The following is a 23,270-nucleotide window of genomic DNA, read 5'->3' as shown; positions in this document are numbered from 1 at the left end:
CAACAGTAAAATATTACCTGTAAGAAAAGGTATTGAAAACTTGTTTAGAAAGTTTTACAACAAGAAAAAGCTGTGAACACATTCAACATCATTTTTATTCATTTAAAATAAGGTCCAAACCAAATCAATGTTCCCTTCCCCACAACAATGATCACACCTCAAAATATTCTTAAAATCTCCGATATGCTACTAGAATTACCTGCGCATGTGCTACCACCTACTATCATCACGTTTATTCATCAATGTAAGGAAATTTTTTGTTAGCTCCGTATCCCGGGTGACCCGGTTTGACTTCCCCTCTTTCCTGTTTGTCTTCTTTCTCTGGTTCACCTTGAGCTGCGTCGTTGGAGCTGCTCGCCTTGTAGCCTGTTAGCGATGCTGAAATTAAATGCCATATTAATATTCAAAATAAATATCAACATGCACACAGTGGTGTTAGAATGGCTGTTGTGTTTTGTCTGTTGTCATAGTATGAGTCAGTCTTTCCTGTGTCAGATTTTTTTTGACTCACGTGGAGATCTCGGAGCTTCTTTCCCACACTTGAGTGTGCTCTGAGCAAAGCACTCTGCCATCCAGGACAACACCTCTCCACAATATCTGACCTAGAGACGGGTGAGCCAGAAACCAGAGACTTATGCGCTTCCTAGATTTTTAATTTGAAACATGCTGAGGAAAATGCAACCAGGTGATGTGTGAAATCGTGCTGTTGAGGTCACTTTTCCAGGTTTACCTGAGCCTCCATGGATGCCAGTCGTTTCTCTTGGTCCTTAAACCCACCGACAATCCTCAGCAAGCTCTGAACCCTTGGTATCAAACAAAAATCAGTTAAAAACATATTCAATGCTGCAGTGATCATTTTGTACCACCAGGGGGCAGAAGAGCTTTAAAACGAGCTACGGCGTGGTGCTGGGCAGGTAGTGTAGACTGTATAAAAAAGGATTTTATCTTGCTATGATCGGAGTACATGACAGTTTTATCCACAGTAACACAATTGCAAAATGACAATTACTTAGAGGAGGTGCTCTTGAGTCTCTCCTCACTGCTTTCCCAATGCTGGCGCTCCAGTTTGGCCAGGTAGTTCTCTTTCTGCACCGTCTCCCATGTTATCAGCCTCTGGTCTAGCCCTGCCGGCAGCTCCCTCTCTGGCAAAACACACACACACACACACACACACACTAGGAGGTCCCCCAATAACCAATTAACCAACAGGCAATTTCCAAGGACAGAGCAGGTGAAGGACAGAGATAAAAAACACAGTCTGTTTGCCTGTATTTTCATTTAGCCTAATTTTTAATTTAGCCAGATAAGCCACAAGGAACTACGTCATCTGCTTGAAATAATGAAATATACGGAAATGTGCGTATGGACCCTTCATACCCAGGTGCTCCTGCTTGGACTCGGGCTGTTTGACCAGGCTGAGGAGGATCTGAGAGAGGTGGCTGATGATGATGAAGGGCGGAGCCAGTGCCGGACGGCTGTGGTATTCCACTATCAGGTTGTATCTCTGGAACTTCCAGAAGATGTCCGTGTTGCCCTGCACTACCTGGAATGTGTAGCTGTAAATGGGTAAAAAAGAAAGAGGAAGAAGAAGAAGAAGAAGAAGAAAGAAATAAAAGCCAATAAAATGTACAAAGAAGCCACCAGCTCAACTCATTTCATCAGACAGACAATCATGGGGGCAGTTTTCTGGATTCCCACCTGAACATGGCAATAAGCAGATTGAGCAGCAGGACATTGGTGACAAGAAGGAAGATAACCAGCAACAGAATGACCAGCCAGTTGGCATAGATGTTGGGACACGGCGGCCGTAGGCCCATGATAATCTCCTCTGAGTCATCGGTGCAGTTAATTTCAGGCATGCGAGCAGCTGTGCTCCGTTTATGAAAGAACAAGAAAATTAGATTAGCATTCAGCAACATTCAGGCCAACAGAGAGCCATCCCGGGCTGCATGAATGAACAAAATGTAACATGACAATAAACTGTCACGCTGCACAGCACACATTTGGAAGTCGCATCTTCTTTATACCAATTAAATATAGAAGAAATGTTGCATCCGCTGTGATTTTACCATCTATTTCCTCCAAGGGGATCTGACCGAAGATGTGCAGGTAGGGGCGGTACAAGGCTCTGCGAAACACCCAGTCGATCCTGGGGTCGTTGGGGTGGAGGAGAGCCTGGGTGGCAACGCCGTACGCAATGAGCCACACGCTCAGGAAGAAGAGGAAGAAGAAAACATCCTTCATCTGGTGGATGGAGAAACGGACATGTATTCATCTGTGACCAAGAACTTCACTCTCATGTTGAGACAGTAGTATTTTTGCTCCGCTCACCATTCTCTCCACAATAATGATCTTGGGGCCGAGCTGCTTGTGGATGGCAAAGATGTGGATGAGACGTAGAGTGAAGACCATGAAGTCTATGGCCAGCACGGTCCTCCCTGCCTCATAGGTGTGATCAACCATCCTGCAAAATCCAATTAACACGGACATTACTCTTTCATTTCTGCCCCTCCTTCACATTCTGTCATTAGTTCATTCATTCATTCTTTCATCTTCATCACCTGCATGAAACCCCAACAACAAAGAGTGAGATGGCGACCATGTCGCACTTGTTCCAATTGTCCTCGACATAGAGCTTGAACTTCTTCAAGATGCTCATCTCTTCATCCGTGAAAAAGCTCTGCGTCATAAAAGACAATTGATGTTTTACTATAAGACATAAACAGTTGTAAAAGGAGTTCAAGAGGAGATCACAGCGAGTCATTTTCTTTATCTTTGGTACCAAAAGTGTGATCTGACATTTATTTCTGTTTCATTTCTCATTCCGACATTTCTTTTTTCGATCATACTCTTTGACTCTTTGTGTGGTTTAGTAGCTTTATTAATCTGATAGAAAGTGATGTGTGTGTCACTGTTTTGTTTTGTTATGACAGAAACTAAAATTTATTATATACAGTGTTTGTAATGTGCATCCTTGAACATGTTGCTATTGGCTGAAAGAATGGGACGAAATAAATCAGTCATATATTTAAAGTTTCCGTTCATGTACCCTGAATAATTCCAGAAGTTTATAGGTAGATGAGGCTTGAACAAACCTTTGAACCTTTTAACCATCAGCTGTGTCTGAACAGAGGTTATTTTCTCTCTCTACTAGAGCTCAGTAATAATTCTCTCATGTAATCACGCCCTCCGCCAGGTCACACACCGGAGCTCTATTCAGACACACCTGCAGCACCAAACGGGAGTTAGAAAGCACACAGCCCCACTGCTTCAGTAGCACCTGCAGTGTCCCACTTTCTCGCTCCTGTACAATGTCTCTTACACCTGAAGTGCTGAGGTTGAGTGTCTCTCGTGGGTCGATCAGGGCACCTGTAAGTGCACCGAGGCAGCAGCGCTCGGTCTCTCGATGGCACAACTGGCTGACTAGCTGAGAGGTGGAATACTGCTTTTATAAAGTAACAGACTGGTGTGTGTGGTTGTGTGTGGTTGTGTGTGTGTGTGGTTGTGTGTGTGCTCCGACTGTCGACAAATAAATGCCAACGTAATGGTTGTCTGCATTGACTGGACGTAAAATGTGATCTGATCTGACAAGCACAGACAAAACGCAACGTGCAACTAAAATCTAATGATACAATAACAATCTTTCACGTCTGTATGTAACACACCCATTTAACATTCAAAGCGGCTTTGGCAGCTCTGAGTACCTGCACAATGCTCAGGAGGAATAGTCTATATATAGATACACATACATAGCAACATACTGTATATGTTGTCACAGCTTTGTGAGAGTGAGGAGTCTTGCACCGGCTCATCTATTAGATTTAAAAAGCTGGTAAACCCATAGTCTCTAACCTTGTTCTACGACAATTATGATAAGAAACAGGGGCCCCATTGGCACTGTCTTCCTTTAGGGAGAAGCAGGCACCCCAGAGCCATCCCTTTGAAGGCACAGGAGCCCTGCTGGGTTTTGGTAGCAGGCCAGAGCCGCCTGTGGCACTGTGGTGGTTCTTTTTTTGGAAACCTGCGCCATAGTTCTGTTCAGCTCAGGGACTTTCTGAGATGCACGTTGAAAAAGTGAGCCGGGGGGGGGAACGGAGGTGAAGCCCTGTCTCATCTGGGGCTTTTGTGCCCATGGGAGCAAGTCTGAACGGGATCAGTGAAATAAGGGCTCATGCTTGTCTGACCTGGCTCACCGGGAGGGAGTCGGGCCGAGAGGTGAAAGGCTCATGAATCCTTAAAGCCCCAGAGAGAATGAGCTCATTGCAGCGATTCACATCAGATCCCACTCAGATGTGTCTGTGTTGGCAGGTATGAACTCTGTCATGCCAGCACATCTAATAAAAATGGCAGAGCTTCAAAATGGGTGTCACACTGCATAGACTGATAGGTGTGGAAAACCTAAAAAGAAATCACTAAATAATGATCTGAGAACTTGAAAAATCTGTTTGGAAAAAGCAGCGAGGCCGGATGCTTTGATGGTCACCTGCCGAAGCTCCTCCAGCACCAATGTGAAGACCCAGAAGTAGAGCATGATCTCCGGGGCCCCGGGACCAGAGGGCGGCGGTGGGCGGAAGTCTAGCAGGAGCACGTAGGTGAAGAGGCAGAGGAAGGCGAAGTACATGATGACGTTACCGAGGAACACGGTGACGGGAGCGCTCCAGAAGCGACGCCAGCGGCGGATTAAGAAACGCCACCAGACAGAGGCACAGCTCTGAGCTGCTGGATCTCCAGGTGGAGAGTCCCTGCAAATCAAAGGGGTTTTTATTAACATACAAAACATAACAAGTATATAATGATCTAAACACCCGGTGTATCCTGGCCTCTTTAATTGGAACATGGGAATATTACTGATGCTGCGTTAACGTTTGATGATCGGCTTTGATGATGCAGGGCTGGATGTACTCCAGGTTTTATGTTACGCCGTCGCTGATGTACATTGTTTTGTGTGAGCTTCTGCGGTGGGTTTTTTAGCCATTTTTATTATGTTTCATGCATTTTGGCTGCAAGACAAGTTAAATTCCCCTCAGGGAAAAACAAAGTGGAATATACAGGAAGTTGAAATTAAGATGTGAATTGGTGTAGTTTATATGATTTTTATACTTTAGCTGAATTTAGGCTGAGGTCATGTGCAGCTTTATTGTATAATGCAGGAATGCTCACTTTCTTTTTAAATTTGAATCATTATTTAAAGATCAGTTTAAGTATTTCATGATGGCAAACTCACAGAGGGTCGTCATCGTCAGTCAACAGTAAAGCCTTCTCTGTGTCCAGACTGTCCAGCTCCACAAACTGCTCGCGGCCGTTGCGGTTGTCAAGTTCCTCGTCACTGGGAAACACACACACACACACACACACACACACACACCCACACACACACACACACACACACCCACACACACACACACACACACACCCACACACACACACACACACACACCCACACACACACACACACACACACACACACACGAGTGCGTCAGTGCAACGCAACAAAACGACCGTGCAGCGCATCCGCACGGCTGGAAGGGCAAACGGTGGGGGGCAAAGCGTGAGACTGATCACCTGAACTTTATGAGGTTGGTCCAGATGAGCGGCGGACAGAAGAAAGACACCACTAGTTTGGAGATGGCCGTGTCCGTCGTCATCGCCCCCCACCAAATCTTTGTGAGGAGAGCCTGCGGAAAAACGTTTCGGTTTCATGTAATTTAGGGGGGAAAAAAATCATCAGATAGTTTCATTACAGGGGGTAAACTAACTGAACAGGTGAATGATATTATCCACAAGAGGGCACCACAGGCCCGAGGATAGTTCTGCCTTACAGTTTGTGACTGTATCCATGGAAGCATCATACAGGGAGTTGCCCCAGATGGTTCACAGGCAAAAAAATAAATAAATGAAAAATGCAAATTTTTCCTCTTCGTCAAACCATTTCATGTCGTGTGTGAACCATGTCCTTCTCCACAACTCCTGCAGTTGCAGTTTGGGATGAGGAAATGCTTTTCTTGGTGCATGTTCTTGTCGCAAACAGACCAGAAAAATCCATATTCTCTTGAAACATCACACGTTTACCAAAATATAATTAATGGTCTCCCATTAAAAAAATTAAAAAATTATTCCCACTGTGTGCTTTAAATACACTGTTACTTCACTGTCAAGACTTTTCTGCACACTAACTCTCTCTGATGACATTGAATTACCAATTAACTCCCAATAATGATTTTCTAATGACAAAGACGTCTGTTGCAGGGATATTTAGACAAATGCAGTGAACGGAGGCCAGGGAGCATGAGCTATGGATTTGAAGTAGGTGTGCAATGCCCTGGAAAAGTGTTTGATAACTGCAGTACTTCAATACTAATAGAGGGCAGCAAAATAAATCACCTACTTCTCTACATCAAACGCACAATACTTTGAAACTGTTGGGTGAAAGTTAAATGTTTTTACAATAGCTGAAAGAATCAGTTCAGTCAGAACCAAATGTGGAGCATATGAATGCGTCTCCTTGTTACCTGCACTCCGTCGTGGGCAAAGAAGGATTTGGCGTCTGCCTCTGTTGCCAGGTTGAGGACTGTAGATTTGCTCCAGCAGTGTGTTCTCCTCACCAACAAAGCATAAGCTCTGTCTTCACTGTTTGAGTAACACTCTCCAAAGACATCTGCCACAGTAACAGGTACACAGTGTCAAACACTCGGCTTCATTTGAAGCATTCGCACATTCAGATTCATGCTTTACTCGCTCCGGCTGGATCGTGTTTGTGCTTGTGAAAGACGGCGCCGTCAGCAGGTCAGTGAACATACCTGTTGCTATGTTTGACCCTTACTTTTTCCCGATCACACGCTCAACCGTCGTCGTTGGACGGTTCACGTACTCACCAAGTGCAAACTGCTCGTACTTGGCCTCCTTCATGCTGCGTGCAGACTCAGCCTCAGATTCCAGTCGTGCCATCTCTTTCAGAATCTTACAACCCGCCAGCGCTGCCGCAACCGCCTCAGGGCCCTGAAGGATTAAAAGAAAGCTGAATCCAAGAAATGGGTTTGAGAGAGGGATCTGAGAAATCTAGTTTAGACTTTTAGTGAGCTGCGTAGTTGGCATCGAAATGCATGTGTGCATCCAGCTGCAATAGATACGTTCCTATCTCCAAGTCCACCCCCAGTTTCTGAAGGTCCACTGTTTGATTTGGCCATGAAAATTACAGCTCTACCACACAGCATATAATTACCCTGCCTTCGATATGAACAAAACCTGGACAGCGTCGGATGATATCAGTATCTCTGACGTAGCTAACGTAGCTGTCGCAGCCCCCCCGCCCCGGGGTCCCAGAGGTCAGGGGGTCAACTACCTCTGTATGAAGTGACTGTCAATACAAGAGAGGAAAAATGGCCACAAAGTGACACAAAACCACCTCAAAGATCCAAAACTTTGTTGTCGTTTTGTGTCTGTTTCAGCCTGGAGCTCCTATACAGCAGGGCGGGGTGGGGGTTGTGTGTGTGTGTGTGTGTGTGTGTGTGTGTGGTGGGGGGGTGGGGGGGGCTTTTACCTGTCTGTGCCTAGGAGCCAATTTCCTTATAATCCGTCCATGGTTTGGGTGTGATAGCAGGCTCTAACCCCACGTTTTGAATTTTAACAATGCAGTTTCTTACACCCTTGGAGTCTCACCTTGGATGTTCCTTCTACTGAGACAGAGAAATCTTACTACAACCTTGATGGGCCCCACCAATGTTTTTGCATGAGTTTGGCCTATTTATTTCCATTTATGAACACTTATCATTTCTGCTTTTATTTTCTTAAGCACATCCTTGGTTTTAAGCCTTTTGTGTGCGTTTTTGCTTCATTCCAAACTTTCATTTAAGTTTATTTCAGTGCACAATAAAGAAAAACAAAAAAAAAAACAACTTGAAACGTCCTCAGTGTCGAGTAATTCATCAAGTCTTCATGTACCCTTTAAGTTATTTTGTGGTTGCATACAGATGTGCTTGAAAGTGCAAACTGATCTGCATCATCATCGTCATCTCTGTATGTTGTATGCATCTAGAGCTTTTGCAAATGTCTGGAAAACCACTGATATGATCCTTTAATAGTCTCAAGAATATTTCAGCACTTTGGGAAATATGTTCTTTTGGCCTCTTGCTGAGAGCTACGATGAGAAAATGAACACGACTCTGTCTATTCAATATCAAGATGGTTAGCTTAGCTTAGCATAAAGACTGGAACTGACTCTGTCTAAAGCAGCAATGCTCCTGGCCAAGAAATAACCCCAGCACATAAAACCCCAGTAAAGCCACAACTTGTTGTCTTTACACGTCAGCTTTTGTACAGATTAATCAAGTGCGATATAATGCATTAGTTAATTAGCTTCAGAGGTGCTGGTCAGTAAACGTGTCACTTGTGGACAGTCTTTATGCTAAGCTAACTGTCCTCTAGGTTGAGCTTCATATCAAACAAGCAGATATGAAAGTGGTATCAATCTTCTCATTTATCCCTCAGCAAGACACTGAACAAACTTATTCACTTATATGTTGCACCGTCTCTTTAAACCAGATTGATTTCTTGTCCATCATGCGCACATGTGAGGATGGAGGGAAGAGGATGAGACAGAAGCCGACCGATAATCACTGTACTCTTCCTCGCAAAGAAAACCATCACTCCGTCCTTTCAAGGAACAGACTGGCGTCGTCTCTTATGGCATTATAGTACATTATATTGTCATTTTCTATACTCAACAGGTAATAGCAACCTTTACTTTGCAGAAGAAACATCGACCAACGTGACAAATGTGTATATGAAGAGCAACACACTCAAACACAGGGCTCTCCATTTGAAGTTACACCTAGAGCTTCGGACCTCAAACCTCTTTATTTAAATGATGAATGGTTTTCTGTATGTTTACGCTGCATAATGTCACTCCTGGGCCCATATGTATGTGCATATTCATTTCTGAGATATTTTGCTTGCATAAGCTCGCCTGCAAGGGTAATTGTGATGAGGCCTTCAACACGAGAGATACTTCAAACAATCAAATTATGAATGCAGATATCCCGGTCAGAGTCTGAGTGGTGAAACGATTTGCAGTGGTGGGTGGGGGGGGTGTACACACAGTGAATGCAATTACCATAATTTCAGATAATGTTTGAAATAAGACGCAGGGAAAGGAGCACATCGCGGTGACCGCTTGTGAGATTACAGTAATTGGTTCCCTTGGATCAGGGGAGGGCAATAAAGAAATAAAAGGCGCCTTGAAAATAAGTTGAAAACAAAGAGCAATTACCAGTGACGGGTGTCATTTAAACTGTTCATAGAGCATCCATTACATGTCAGGATATATTTCTCATTAACTTGCTCAGGACTTCAGACACGCCTGCACCACCTCACCACTGGTGCGCCGCTGCTTGAATATACTGCCCCAGCGAGCGGCCTGACCTTCATTTGAATAATGTTCTTGGAGATAAGATAGCTTTTTAGTTCACCTCAGCTCTTGGTAAATATGCCGTTTGCCGGGCTCTTTTATCTAGAGTGACATTTTCATATGGCAGGACTGACCTGCACCTGCACTGCGCCGGCCCACATTACTCATGTTCACACTGAATTCAGAATACAAACTAGCACAGTATAATTCATCTCACTTAAGTTTGGTTTGAGTGTTTGTTTGTTTTTTTGCCAATGCCAGGCAAAATTCGACTTTTATTGATTGAAGCGCCCAGCACTGAGCGAGCACGAGCTGGAACTGAAAACAGTAAAGAAGCTGACAAGACTGACCATGGCCCAAAAGTAGTTGGCCATCTGCTGTCGGTTCTGAAGGACGGCCCAGAGGAAGAGATCCCTCCAAGGATGTTCAGAGCGCTCCTCTAACTCAGCCAGGTTCTTCTGGCTGTGGAACAGTCGACCCTTCGCCGGCTTCTCCTGGAGCACACAGACAGCACACTACATGTATTAAGTCTACTCAGTTTGCAGAACATGCCGTTATTAGATAAGTCGTACAATCTATGGCAGTCAATATTGTAAATTACTCCCTCTGCCAAGATGGGGATTTTTGCCTGGTAGTCTGTCTGTCTGTCTGTCTGTCATATCTCGGAAAATGCAGAGAGTGATTTCTACGAAACACGCTGAACAGACAAACCTTCAGCCAAAAACAAAAAAACAAAAAAACAAAAGCAATTTGATTTTGTTCATGGTCTGATGTGTAATTTCCTCCCTGAGATTATCACCTTTTTTTTTTTTTTTAGCTGTGCAGCATGATACAAACGACATACGTTACACAACAGAGAGAGAGAGGTAATTAATTTGCACATCCTGAGGATATGTTAAGACAAGATTTCTCAGGATGTAACTGCAGATTTGCGATGATGATCCATGGCCTCTTCCTCTCTGCAGTTATGGTGAAAGTGAAGCAGTGCCCCCCCCCCCCAACTTGGGGTGTCTGGATCTGTGCAGAGGGGCTGCATCATGTCAAACAGGGCTACACAAATCAAATCCAATTTTCCATGACTTCAATAACATGATGTAATTCCAGAAACAGTATCATGGGGTAACGCAGATGGAAGATCCTCCCAAAGGGTAAAAACAATGGGACGTCACTTTAGGAGAGAAAAGCTGAGACAGAAGAGCAGGATTAACTAAAAACTGTGACGAGGTTATTGGTCTGACTTTCTGTTTCACTTCTGCAGGATGAGAGTCACCGTTTTCCAGGAAGTGAGTTTACCATGAAGTCTGCACATCGTCTATTTCTCTGCATCCTCCAGTTTGAAGTGAAACAGTCTGAGAGGGTTAGGAGTGAAATATCACTCTCTGCTCACAACTCTCAGACAAATGCAAACTGTGTCAAAGGGTCACAAACACACATCACTTCACTTTATGGCGTCACAGGTTGAAAAGGATGAGAGCAGCTGCAAGACGCAGAAAAAGGTGGAACCCAATTCATCGTCTGAAGGATTTCTTATTCAGTGCAGTGTATACGGTTTACTGGAGCTTTTGTGACCGAGTACACTCACTGTGGGAATCTTCTGGTAAAAGCCTTTGCAGGAGTCATGGAGGAAGTCCTTCAGCACCTTGGCGACCTCGTAGAGGGTGAAGCGGGGTTTCCCCTGCTCGGGCGGATGGTGCCCAGGTGGACCGGGCGCCCTGGCGGCTCCGAGCAGGAGCTGCTTCTCCTCGTACTTTTTGAGGAGCAGGTTGTGCAGCAGGCTCTTCTCTGACACGGACCAGTAGAGCTCCTGCAGGCGACCGTAGGTAAGGAACTCGCCCAGGTTCACCCCGTTGTCCACGAAAAGGCGCACAAAGTCTGGTTTGTCATTGATCAGCGCGTCCATCATCACCTCCTCCAGGTCGCACGCCTGCAAAGATCCACGTGTTACAGTGACTCATAGAGCAGTGGAAAGGTTTTTGTAATTGCTGGGTTCTTTTCTTATTTACTAAAATGTGCACTGGCTTGCCACTCTTGTTTTTGTGCTGTCTAATGAGTCACTAGTCAATAAATCATTTTCATATTGATTGAATACAAATAATGACAAATAGGATTAAAAATAAAAGAAAAGCTCAGACAAGCTTTTTTCTGGCTCTAGGGATGGCAGACATTTATGATTGAACTTTACTTTGTTAAACACACTGAGTATAAGACTAATGTAATGTAATTACCGGAGTGTGACAAACCTCTAATCAGATCACTCTGTATTGATCTCACCTTCCACTCCACATCCCCGTTGAAGATGTCACTCTTGGCGATATCCACCCGGTTCCAGGCCACAGCCAGCTTCAGTTCATCCAGGAAGTCCTGAGCTTCCTGACTTTGGCTCTTACAAGCTGATGCGCAAACACACAGACACACAAGATGTCAACGAATTATGAAGGGCCCGAAATGTCAAGGCTAACTCTCTCTCTCTCTCTCTCTCTCTCTCTCTCTCTCTCTCTCTCTCCATGCAACTGCAAAGTCAAATTGCGAGTTTCTTGATAACATACAGTAGCTCTCACAACAAGTGCTTTACCCTTGACGAGAGCTTTGAGAATGACTGTATCCAGCTCCGAGCTCTCCTGCTCAGGGTCGTGCACGGTGAGGAGATGCCCGTGATCAAGTATCTTCTGGATCTGATTGGCAGGATGACAGTCAGTTATTATTAACACCCCACTTGATTTAAGTTATGTGTATTTTTACAACCGTTTCCCTGTGTATGTCAGCTTGAAAAAAAAAAAAAATCTCACATTATTGGTATCTTTCCCTCCTCCTTCATACCCTTAATTAGGTCATCACATACAAATTTTTGAAGATAAGGCTGAAAAATCCCACATTAGCTCCTCTCGCAATCTTTCCCACTGTGCCCCATTTTTCTGGCAGTGCTGGAGATGTGTGCGTATCCGTGTATGCGCCTGCCTCCGTGCTGTGCACATCGCTCTCACCAGCTTGACCCAGTTACTGACGTCTGTGCTGTGGTGGGCATTTGGAAAGGTGTCCAGCAGCAGCTCCTGAACACTGTCCGTATCCCAGCACCCCTTATTCATCAGTGTGACGAGGATGTCGGCCACGCCTCCCGAGCCTGCCAGGATCAGCCATGGTGTTGAATTGCCAATGCCTTTATACATCCTCTGCAGAAAAAGGACACAGTGTTCAGACATGAAGACAAACTCACAAAATGGCATCATGTTTTTACTTAATAACTTTGCAATCGACAGAGAGTCATATTGATCAGTGTAAGCCGTCTCTAATCTCCTCAGTTATAGCTCTATTTATGCAAATAAGCAGGGCAGGCTTTTGAGTTGAAGAGATTGGTTTTTGTGTAAACAGATATAATTTGTCTCACAGTCTGGCTCTGGCCCGCTACTTCAGGAGGCGGCCCAGACGAAATTTGATTCGGGGCCTAATTCTCAGGCCACTGTTCAAAGTGAGATTATTCACATTCACGTGACAAAACAGATATCTGGGTTTTAAAAAGTCTCTTCGCGGTCACGTCTAAAGTTCTTGAGTTACTGATTGCGCAACGAAACAGAACTCACCTTTAGGATCTTGGGTTCCCCGTGGACCAAGAGACACAGAACAGGGATCTCAAAACTCCCCGCGCCTGAAGGAACCGAAAATTCATAACAATATAATTTGCATCTCAAGAGTGTGTAAAATTCATTATACCTCCCACTACTGTTTGACTGGTGCATCAGCTTCTCCTGTCAACCGCTAAACAACCACTGTCTGACTGAAGTGTTCTTCCCACACGAAGTGAAAAACATCTCTTTCACAGGTTCCCTTCGTCTCCCAGTTAAACCAAAGGATGATGTCACCTCACTGGTAAATTATGAGCGGTTGTGGAGGTCAAACTGTCCAGAGTTCAACTGTTAAATGACAAAAGTCAGGAAGAATAAACATCAATTGCATCCCTCTCTCTGCATATTTATGTTGTGACCCCTTTGTGAGGAAACCCACTATGTCGTATACTATGTGCTAGTGTTTCCCAGTAAGATAAAACATGATACAACCTTTCTCAACAGTGGTGCTGAAAGGAAGTAAGAGGGAACTGTAAAGCAATTTTCAACTTAAAAGTATCCTGGAGGTTTTAATGTCGCATGGAAAACGATTCCCTGTTTTGTTTGTTTTTGTACTCATGATTGTGTGAGTCACATGATGGGTCTCCCTGACGCTCGTTTGAGGCTACTCCACTGGCCGTCAGCTGTTGGTGGTAAACGCACAAAGAAGCAGGCAGAGAAGAAGAGTGACTGCGAGCGAGCAGACGTGGATACGAACAAACACAAATGAACTAAACACATTTGTTAGAGTGAAAACATGAACTCTGGAGTAAACAAACTCTTTGTTTGTTTTACGAGAGAACTCCAGACTACCTTTGATTACTCAAGGTTTTTGCGGAGCAGCACCAGTTATCCACCTCATCCAAGTTTGTGGTTTAAAACCAAAAGAGACCAGAGAGAGAAAAACGTCTGGTGAGTCTGCTCACTCGCTCTTCTCCAGGAGACAGTACACACCTCTCTCCGGGAGTCTGTATTTCACTCTTTAAAATGCATTTTTTATTTCCCATGGGCGATGAGGAGTTTCACTTGCTGCCACAGTAAAAAAAAAAAAACAACAGAGCTCTGAGCTGATGTGCGTTTACTCTACTACTGCATTTGTGTACAATTTAGATTTTACAACAAGCCACATAAAAAGGTCATAAAATATGAAGCAAGGGCTTTTTTAAGCTATCAGTATGTGAAGCAGCTACTCGCCACTGTGAAATAATGCTTAATGCATTACAAATAATATAATAATTCAATACCTCAAAAGAGACGATTTGTTGGAATGAGTGCTTCTACTTTTAATATTTAAATACGTTTTACAGTTTATAGTTCTGTAAGTGTTGTATAAGTAAACGTGCAGGACTCTGGTGTGGTGACTGGTGCTGGAGTAACAGATGCTCACTCTCATCCCTGGTTCCCAGCAGGGACCTATAGAGGGCTTTACCTCCGTAACCAGTGCGCTGAAGAGAGATGTGCTTGAGCAGCTTCACCCTCATCTCGCTGGTGGCTCCCGCTCTGTTGGGATCCTCCTCCACCAGCACAAAGTGAGAGTGGTGGCTGTCCAGGGAGTAGACCGACCCATGAGGCAGGTCCTGTGGCCTGTACGCGGCAGGCTCGTCCGGCTAGAGAGCGTGGATGCAGGCGTGCAGGGGAGACAGAGGACAGTGTGAACACAGTGGGTGAAAATATTTGCTGCTGTGTTGTCTTGTGTGTGTGTGTGTGTGTGTGTGTGTGTGTGTGTGTGTGTGTGTGTGTGTGTGTGTGTGTGTGTGTGTGTCCTGAAACCTTGGCAGTGAGGAGAGCTTGTCGGTCGTGGATCATGTTCCATGGTGCGATGCCAATGGCCACTACTCGAACTTTATAGGAGGTGCTCGCCAAGGAGTGATCTCTCACCGCCTGGCCCAAGTGCTTGGTGATGCCAAAGCGAAGGCCATTAGTTAAAATCCATGCCCCTGAGAACAGAGAAGCAGTCACATACATACATGTGTGTGTGTGTGTGTGTGTGTGTGTATGGGGCATTTGTGCAGACAAACCCTTATTACATGTATGCATCAAACTAGAGAGCTGTGTCCTGGATTTCAGACGAGCAGCTGGTCTATTGATGATGCTAATTAGATTATTGCCTTATATAGTTGTGGTGCTAAAGCATTCAGCGTTAGTCCTCCTTACATACATTAAAATTCATGAAAATATTTGACCAATCATGCAATTAAAAAAAATCCTATAAATAATTCATGGCTCTTATTTTAGACCTCATACATCTAAATAAAAGACTGGCTTTCATCTCTGTGATGTGTTTTCTCGTAGTTCTGCTACCGGTCAACAGAGGGCGACAGAGAACCCAGTCCCTGAGCGGTGCTTTCAAAACACAAAGTTTTTTTTAATTATTATTATTATTATTATTATCATTATTATTATTATTATTATAACCTGTGCTCTGTGCAGCCTTCACAAGTCCTTTTCTCAGAGTGTCCCTGAGCCAGGGCTTCATCTGAGCCACCTCATCTCCTCCCACCAGTGCCACCACCAGGTGTGGAGGAGCCAGGCCCCACTCCTCCGTCAGCATCTGGTAGATCAGCACCGGGTCCGTGTTGCTGGACACCCTCATAAACTGGGTGCAAAGACACGAGTCGAAGTGTCAACAGTCGGACTTGAAAAAAAAAAACATTTAATCTCCAAACTTTTCCTCCTTCTGTCACATAACCCCTGGGTGTTTGTCTAGTTTTCACCTTTCCTCTCGTCTTTGTGGAGCCAACGAAGTCGATGTCGCCCACTCGTCCGGCAGCCCAGTGACTCCTCTCCCTCTTCATTCTGCTGGCCAGGCCTCTGGCTACATCCTCCAGTGTCTCATCCACCGTGGAGCAGCAGGAGCAGCCCAGCAGGACGCTGAGAGAAACACGCATTAAATGGATATGTGAATTGTACCATACAGTCCCTGCTACCAAAACACAATAGAAACCATCCTGTCCTGCTGCTCCTGCTGCTCCTGCTGCTCCTGCTGCAGTGCTGTAGACTGAGGAGTCACTCTCTCAGCTTTTCAGTCTCTACTTTTGTCCATTTTGCCCATCGAGGAGTTTCTTGTGTTGTTCTGTTTGTCTGTTGTTTAGTGGGAGGCTTCTAATGCTAATCAAAGAAATTTCAAAAACATTTGCAGGAAAGTAAAGCCGTGGGTCGGGAACACAAAAATGATTAATTCCACCACGAAACTCCTGCACAGCCAAAGAATGACTCCACGGGAATTATCTGTTTTTTTGACATCCCCCTTTTTTTTTTTCTTCTGACAGATAATTGGACATTGAACAACTCATTATTCTCTACTACACTATAACCCTCACTTTAATTGGGCAAAGCTTTAATAATTTCCAGACGGGGTCATGATTCATATTATGTTGAGGCAGATCCAGATGCAGAGATGGATTCATTAAAAACAACTCATTTGGATGATGCTGCCCTGTTGAACGTTCTTTAAGACTGCTTTATAGCTCGGCCGCTTTGTCCTTAATCTGCTCTATCAAAAATGTAGCACTTTGCTTTTCTCAGTATTTAACACTGGACTAAAGCTTTCCGTTCTACAGCTAGGAAATAATGACCGGCTCTCATGAATTATTTAAATAGAAAACTGTACTTGGAATTAGTTAAGGCTTCTTAGTCCACTGCAAATGTTTGCTTCCTGTAGCACCTCTTCCACTTTCGCTGTGCTAATCACTGGACTGATCTGGATGCTTGCAAATGTCTCTTTTCAGACGCCGTGATGACGATGTCTTTATCGTGAATACTAATACAGCGCTGTCATTTGTTTCAGATAAGAGGTTTCTACCAGCTGTGATGAATGTATTGTATTTATCACTTCATAGGGCTCATTACTGACTTCTACACACACACACACACACACACACACCTGTGCTCCTCCGACCACTCCAGTACGTGGCCACATCTCAGGCAGCGTGTCTGCGGCTGCAGTGTCCCCTGTAAACGAATGAACACCTGTGAATACGTCATGACCTACAGCTGGAAACCTTCTTAGAGATACTTGTGGTCAATGCAAAGTTGGCAGAATTTTCATCCTCGCTTCGCATGCAAAGAGCTTCCTGCCTGATGTTTGGACTTGAAATACACAAACCGCTGTCAATCATATAAAGTGCGTGAAACCGAGGAAAACCGCGCGACGTTGCTTTCGACATCACGACTTGGTTTTGTCGTGTAAGTTATTGTTTTCCCCGCTGAAAACAGCCACAGTCTGTTTATCTCTGAGTGATTCTTTTCATGAGAATAAATGACACCCGGGTTCAGACGGTAAACTCGTTCATTATTGATATGATTATCCATTTGCCTGAGTAAACACAGACTTTTATCAGCCAGCGTTATTTGCATGGGCACTTGAGCTGCTGGTCAAAAGATGAATAAAACAATGAGGCAACACAAGCGGCTATTGCACTGACAAAAAGCAGTGGTGTACCCGTGCACGTTGAATTAAACAAAGAGTTTTTAATAGAATTGTGGTGCTGCGGTTAACACCGTCTGCTTTAATGTAAGTGTTGTCTTGTGGGAGCCTTTATTTGACTACAGCTCTGAGTCTGGGAGGGAAAAGACTACTGGGCATGCAAACAGGACGATTTGCATGCAAAGGTAGAGGAGGAGAGGACGCCCAGCTGTGCGCGTTTTGTGTTTCACCAAAAAAACAACAAACACCTTTACACACAAAACACATTTTACATCTTTCTTGAAGTCTTGCATGATGGACTTAGGGCCCAACAATCTCCTCTTAGACACATGTAGGAGACCGTTCCTCTTGAAATTTAAACACAAAAAGCTTCAACAAAATAAAATCCTTATAAGCTTTTGTGAAAAGCAGTTTCTGTGAATGCAGTGATGCACATACTGAATATCTTACAGGCTTATATCTTAAGGTTTGCTATGAAAGGACATAATTAGGAACCAATATTGTACAAATTGTGGTTTAAAAATCCAGAAAAGGGACGTGGCTCCTCATATTTTTAGTAGAAACACATAAAATATGTGTCTTCATTAGTAATACTGTGGGTAAATTAGAGCATCTCTTTGAGAAAATGATCAAACCCACAACTTCTGCTTCATCTTCAGGTCAACTGTAACTATAACCTAAAGTTTTACTCTATTCAACACATCTCAACACATAAATCTCAGGATGAATTTCCCACATTGTGCTGCCGCCCTTGACATACAGAAACACAGTGTGAGTGGAGGAGGAGGAGGTTGTTAAAACATTCATCATCAGCTACAACATATATATTTCACCAGGCAGAATTCTTTCACATTGACGTGTGAAGTGGATAAACAGAGAAACGACCGTCACCACGCTGCACCATACTCACCAGAGGTGTGTCTTGTCTCTGCTGCATGGCTGACATCGACGCTCCTCGACTCCTCTGGCCACAACGCACCTGTAAGGGCTTTTCATTCCTCCCATCCCTCAGGGTCAGCCACCCGGGGCCCGTCAGGAAGTGGGACAAAGGTGGGGCTCTCCCTCCGGCCAATCCCGACACGGCCTCGCTGCCTTGCTTTGCATGTTGGTCAGCCGCTCCCATCAGCACCAAAACTCTCCTAAAGACAGACACTCACAAGAATCCTTTACTGTTGAAGTCCAAGTCATCCGCAACTAAAGAATTATACAGAATTAAAAATGCAAATTGCAAATCAGCAGCACGGAAAATAGATTAATGCAACAAAAAAAAACTGTCATTTTTCGCATTAGCTTCTGTCAGTGTGACAACTTTGCCATTTTTAATATGAGTGAAATGGAGACGATGTGTAATATATATCAGAACGATTGTCTGACGAGTTCCATGTTAGTATTGTGCACCATCATAACATCTATGCTTACTTTTCTTTGCTCGGCCTCCATTGCAGCACAGATCCGTCGCTGCTGGACTGACAGCTTCGAGAGGAGAAAGTGAATGGCCCCTCCCCTCACTGCCATCACTGAGGTGCCCTTGTGCAAGACCCATAATCCCCAATTTTTCCAGAGGAGCTGCCCAGTGATCAGGTTGAATCAGACTGGGATTTAACTGGCAGCTTGGGAAGTGTTTAACAGTGTGAGTGAGAGCTGCGCCTCCTTCAAGTTTCTCAGCCAAAAAAATCTGTTTAATCAAGCAGAAATTATAATATAATTAACATAAAGTAACCAAATTGATTTGGTTTCTAACACAAATACAAAAAAAAGAACTTTAGAACCTCCTTAGAACAACTCTTCTTTCACTGGGGACAAAAAGCAATTAAAGCAATGACTTTTTAATTACTGTAGTCATGACCTATATGTAACTGAAACTAAATCCCATCTTCCTGACTTGAACTACTTTTCATTTTAGACCATGCACTTACTTTCAGCCTCATCTTGGCAGGAGGACTTTGGCAGCAGAGGCGCCTGTAGTGGCCACTCATCGCTGTTCCCTGGAGGCTGAAGTGCGCTGCAGCGGGTTGGTACCGTCTCATTCAGAGAGAGTGTTTTGCACTGGGTGGCAGCTCGCAGCCGTGCAAATGAAAAGTAGGATGAACTCTCAATGACAAGATTTTGTGTTGAAAAGGTAAATGACATCAGACATTGACTCAGAACTGATGGTTACTTAGAGGGCAGACTTCCAGAGACTTTGATTGATGGTGTCAGTGCTCCTCCTCATCACACAATGAATGAATTTCGTCCCCTCCCCTCATCCCTCAATGCAGACAGCTGCAGCCAATCAACATCCGCAGCTCATTGTGTACCAACAGAGCATCGTGCGCCCTGCAGCTTTTAAATAGTCCCGCATCCATGTGACGAGCAGAGCAGGCCAGAGGGGAGAGACAGCAACAATATCCTTCCAACCTGAACTACACGCAGACTTTGACCATCATAACTCGACCAGAACCACTGAGTGATGACTTCCACCAGGCGCAGAGAGTCGGTTTGCAGGAGTCTGTTTGGCCCGGTGGACCACGAGCAGCTGCGCCGGGACTTGACGCTGAAGCTGAGGGAGATGACTGAGCAGGACAGCCGCCGCTGGAACTTTAACTTCCAGGCTGACGTGCCTCTTCTCGGCAGGTTCGAGTGGGAGGAGATGCCCGCGGACCGCGCTGCCGCTTTCTATCAGGAGTCCGCACAGCTGAAGGACGCGCTCGGCCGTCCCAACACTGAGGATGACGACAGGCTGAGCGACCGTGAAGGGAGCGCGGGGGCCGACCAGGAGAACTGCTCCCGCATCTCCAACACGCGCAAGTGTCCCGCTGAAGTGACGCCCGTCCGGAGGAAGAGGACGCTCTCCAAGGCGGCGGCGGCGGCGAAGCCCAGAGACAACGCGCGAATTACAGGTGAGGAGGAAGTGTTACAGAAACATAATGACTTTTTATTTCATCCTGTGACATCCGTCTGTTTGAGAGAATGTTAAGTGACCAAACATTTTCTTTCTTGTTTTTTCTCTCAGACTTTTTCCCGAAGAGAAGGAGGACGACAGAGACCAAGAGCATCCTGAATCCTCCCCACACAAGTTCCTCTGAAGCAGCTCTGTGCAAAACTATAAGATGAAGCTGCTGCTGAAAATGGAAATTATTTATATTTCTACAGTAATTTTCATGGACTGAACCAAAGCCCATTCACTGCACCAACGGGATTTTATTTTATTTTATTTTATTTATTTTAATTATCTTTTCAGTTGTATCATTTGTGCCTGACATGACAAAGTGTTATTTATTTTATTTATGGAAACTTTTTTTTTTTTTTATTTAATGTGTTTTCATTTTCTTCACCAGTGACGTCACAAGTGTGTTTGTTAACTTATCCAGTTGTGTGTTTTTTTTTTTTTTTAATTTTTATTTCTATATATTTCATGTGTTTGTCAACCTTCCCGGTGAATGAATGTATTGTGCTGAGCTACTTGTGTTAATTGTGTTAACGATATATAAAAAAGCACTATATGTTGTCCTGAACTAACTGAGATGCAGATCAGAAAGATTGTAAAATGTTTACAAATGTTGTAATTTTTAATAAACTATTTTTTTTCAGAGTTACTAACTGTACTTCTTATTTTGTGGTTGTTGTGTTTTCTTCATGGGGAACTTTTCCTTTGGACATACAGTTCACTTACAGACAATAATCCATATTCGCTTGTTGATAAATGCGAATTCATTAGTTATTTGCACCCAAACCTTTTTCAATATGGAGAACATTCTTTACATATTTTACAGTAAACTCACTCCTAGACACTTAATCTTGAATAAAATGTGACAAAACATTTCAAGAAGCCACATCAGTTCAGGGTTTAGTTGTGTGTTAATGTGCGACACGTCTCTTCGGCTCGGTGACAAGTTATCTGAACAGAGTTGAACAGTCAGCCTTGAACACTGCAGCTGTTTTTTCTTCAAATGTTTTTACAGCCGTTCCAGTCATTACGAGTGTGACTACCACTTTATATAAAAGCCACTGAATACCAATCTGAGGTTCAGGATTATACCCACTGGTGAACAGAGTTTTAGAATGATTGTTTTTCCAGCATGGCTGCAGTCTTATGAGAGAGCAGGTCTTTGGTTTAGCGGCAGCCGCAGATGACCACGTTCATAAAAAAAAAGTGTTCCTCTGAGGAGTTGCAAGTTTGGCAAACGAAAGAAAGAAAGAAAAAAAAAAAAAGGTTTTAGAGTAATTGCATTTTCCAGGATGTATTATGAAATGATTCATAATCACAGTCATAAGCACTGTGCTGTCAGGCTTAAAATTATATCCGTTAATATGAGCTGTAACTGCCAAATTAGCCCATTAGTGAGACCAAATCCCACAGAAGCGTTTGCACTCCCACAGTGTCGCGGGGTTTCAGCTCTAAAGCATTTTCAGAGGCCATCTGGCCGGAGTGCAGGACAATGGCCACAAAGCAGAGTGTGCCATCTATTTCACCTGCAAATCAGCCCTTAGGACCCCCCCCCCACCCCCCACACTCAACTTTTCTCTTTTCACTTTGTCCCTTTTCATAGTCAAAGCAGCTATTATCACCGACATGTGCCCAGTTTACTCTCGCTCCGGCTCATGTTTGCTTGTGTGCCGCCGTGTTCATATTTACACACGGGCGTAAAAGAAAAAGCAAACATCACATTTACATCTTTAAACGACTCAGTGGCAACAAGAACAACAGCGTTGAGTGTGTTATTTCTGATTTAGGGACGGGATGATCTCACTCTCTGCTCCAGCGGGTTCATTCCTTCATTACCGGTCGAGAAATCAATAATCAAACTACCCCAAGGGTCCGAAAGGTCCCATGGGTTCCCCACCCATTACCCAATTAAATTCTCTTAAAGATGTACACCACAAGCCGCTCAGTACATCATCAGTGAAGGAAGCTTTCAGTGCCTGTGTCAGTTAATATTATAGTAATGCTCCTGCTGAATGAATGGAAATGTACTTAAAACAAAATACACACGAGCTGAATCTTTGAGGAAGTCTTTGTATACGTCCGCACATGATTGGCTTTTCCTGTTTAAATGTTACCTGTGATGTGTTTGTGATAATGACCATGATGAAGCGTTGCTGGAGTTTTGACCTTTACACAAAATAAAAACCTACGCTGTGACTTTACTTCCGGAAGAGAAACTGTTTTCATTTGCATGAGCTTCGGCAAAATCGTCCAAATTAGAAAAAGCTAAATGAGAAAAAACAAGAAAGGTGATAACTGATTAAGTTTCATTAATCTGATATAAAGGACATACTGAAGATTCAGGAACGCACAGGTTGAAAGGATTAAAGTATAAATCATTATTAATTGATGTCATTTTTTTTTTAGCAATTAGCATTTTATTATATTGTGATATATAATCTTTTCTTTCTTTGCTGTAACTGTTTAACCGAAGCAGTTATTCATGTTGTTCAGTCTTGCACTTTTTACTTGTGGATGGACTGATCCTCTGTGTTTATGACTGTTATGCTAATTACTGATTTCCTCCTCTGTACCCAAAATAGCCCTAATTACCAGGGTGAGTGGGAGGGGGGTGGGGGTAGGGGGAGGGGGGGGCTTTTTAAAACCTCCACACCCTCCCTTCTAATGAAACTCTCCCCTCACCCAACTCATGGTCAGCACAAAGGTCCGACCGCCCTCAGCACACTTTAGGAGGGTGGGGCCCATTGTTGTGGACACCAGAGGCAGATGGTCATTTGGGCCTTTTCTCGAACAGTTAATTCATGTTTGTTCAGTCTTGCACTTTTTACTTGTGAATGGGACTGATCCTCTGTGTTTATGACTGTTATATGCTAATTACTGATTTCCTCCTCGGTACCCAATAATAGCCTAATTACCAGG

General features: G+C 44.0%; 2 protein-coding genes across 3 annotated transcripts; one reads left to right on the top strand and one right to left on the bottom strand.

The window, feature by feature from the left end:
* Nucleotides 1–37: 37 nt before the first annotated feature.
* Nucleotides 38–18,384, bottom strand: trpm5 (transient receptor potential cation channel subfamily M member 5). 2 transcript variants are annotated; one of them, XM_022748141.1, is made up of 26 exons: nt 18,336–18,384; nt 16,883–16,950; nt 15,714–15,870; nt 15,415–15,595; nt 14,770–14,936; nt 14,429–14,606; nt 12,979–13,043; nt 12,385–12,570; nt 11,976–12,075; nt 11,675–11,793; nt 10,986–11,327; nt 9,754–9,897; nt 6,873–6,996; nt 6,510–6,655; nt 5,563–5,675; nt 5,225–5,326; nt 4,484–4,742; nt 2,562–2,680; nt 2,332–2,464; nt 2,070–2,244; nt 1,699–1,867; nt 1,378–1,556; nt 1,010–1,142; nt 731–803; nt 512–602; nt 38–378 (listed from the first exon to the last, which is right to left on the bottom strand). In XM_022748141.1, the coding sequence occupies exons 1-26, from the start codon at nt 18,369–18,371 to the stop codon at nt 233–235; spliced, it is 3,705 nt and encodes a 1,234-aa protein (XP_022603862.1). In that variant the 5' UTR covers nt 18,372–18,384; the 3' UTR covers nt 38–232. The 2 variants fall into 2 exon arrangements, with proteins under 2 accessions (XP_022603862.1, XP_022603871.1); XM_022748150.1 differs by having other exon boundaries at nt 11,976–12,069.
* A 1,420-nt stretch (nt 18,385–19,804) lies between these two features.
* LOC111224839 (cyclin-dependent kinase inhibitor 1B-like) lies at nt 19,805–20,802 on the top strand. Its single transcript, XM_022749518.1, has 2 exons — nt 19,805–20,304; nt 20,418–20,802. Exons 1-2 carry the CDS (start codon nt 19,875–19,877, stop codon nt 20,516–20,518), a joined length of 531 nt encoding a protein of 176 aa, XP_022605239.1. The 5' UTR covers nt 19,805–19,874; the 3' UTR covers nt 20,519–20,802.
* Nucleotides 20,803–23,270: the final 2,468 nt, after the last annotated feature.

This window comes from Seriola dumerili, unplaced genomic scaffold (assembly GCF_002260705.1).
Source record: "Seriola dumerili isolate Sdu_G_001 unplaced genomic scaffold, Sdu_1.0 BDQW01000011.1, whole genome shotgun sequence".
In the NCBI taxonomy this organism is placed as follows: Eukaryota; Metazoa; Chordata; class Actinopteri; order Carangiformes; family Carangidae; genus Seriola; species Seriola dumerili.
Note: the sequence above shows the minus strand (reverse complement) of the source record. Positions and strands in the feature narration are given on the sequence as shown.

Coding starts and splice junctions, on each gene's coding strand:
- trpm5 (XM_022748141.1), bottom strand. CDS start 18,371: ATGTCAGCCATGCAGCAGAGACAAGACACACCTCTG. Junction 14,937..15,414: donor GAAGGCTGCACAGAGCACAG/GTTATAATAATA, acceptor CTCTGTTCTCAG/GGGCATGGATTTTAACTAAT. Junction 13,044..14,428: donor TCAGCGCACTGGTTACGGAG/GTAAAGCCCTCT, acceptor CGGTTCCTTCAG/GCGCGGGGAGTTTTGAGATC.
- LOC111224839 (XM_022749518.1), top strand. CDS start 19,875: ATGACTTCCACCAGGCGCAGAGAGTCGGTTTGCAGGAGTCTGTTTGGC. Junction 20,305..20,417: donor AGACAACGCGCGAATTACAG/GTGAGGAGGAAG, acceptor TTTTTCTCTCAG/ACTTTTTCCCGAAGAGAAGG.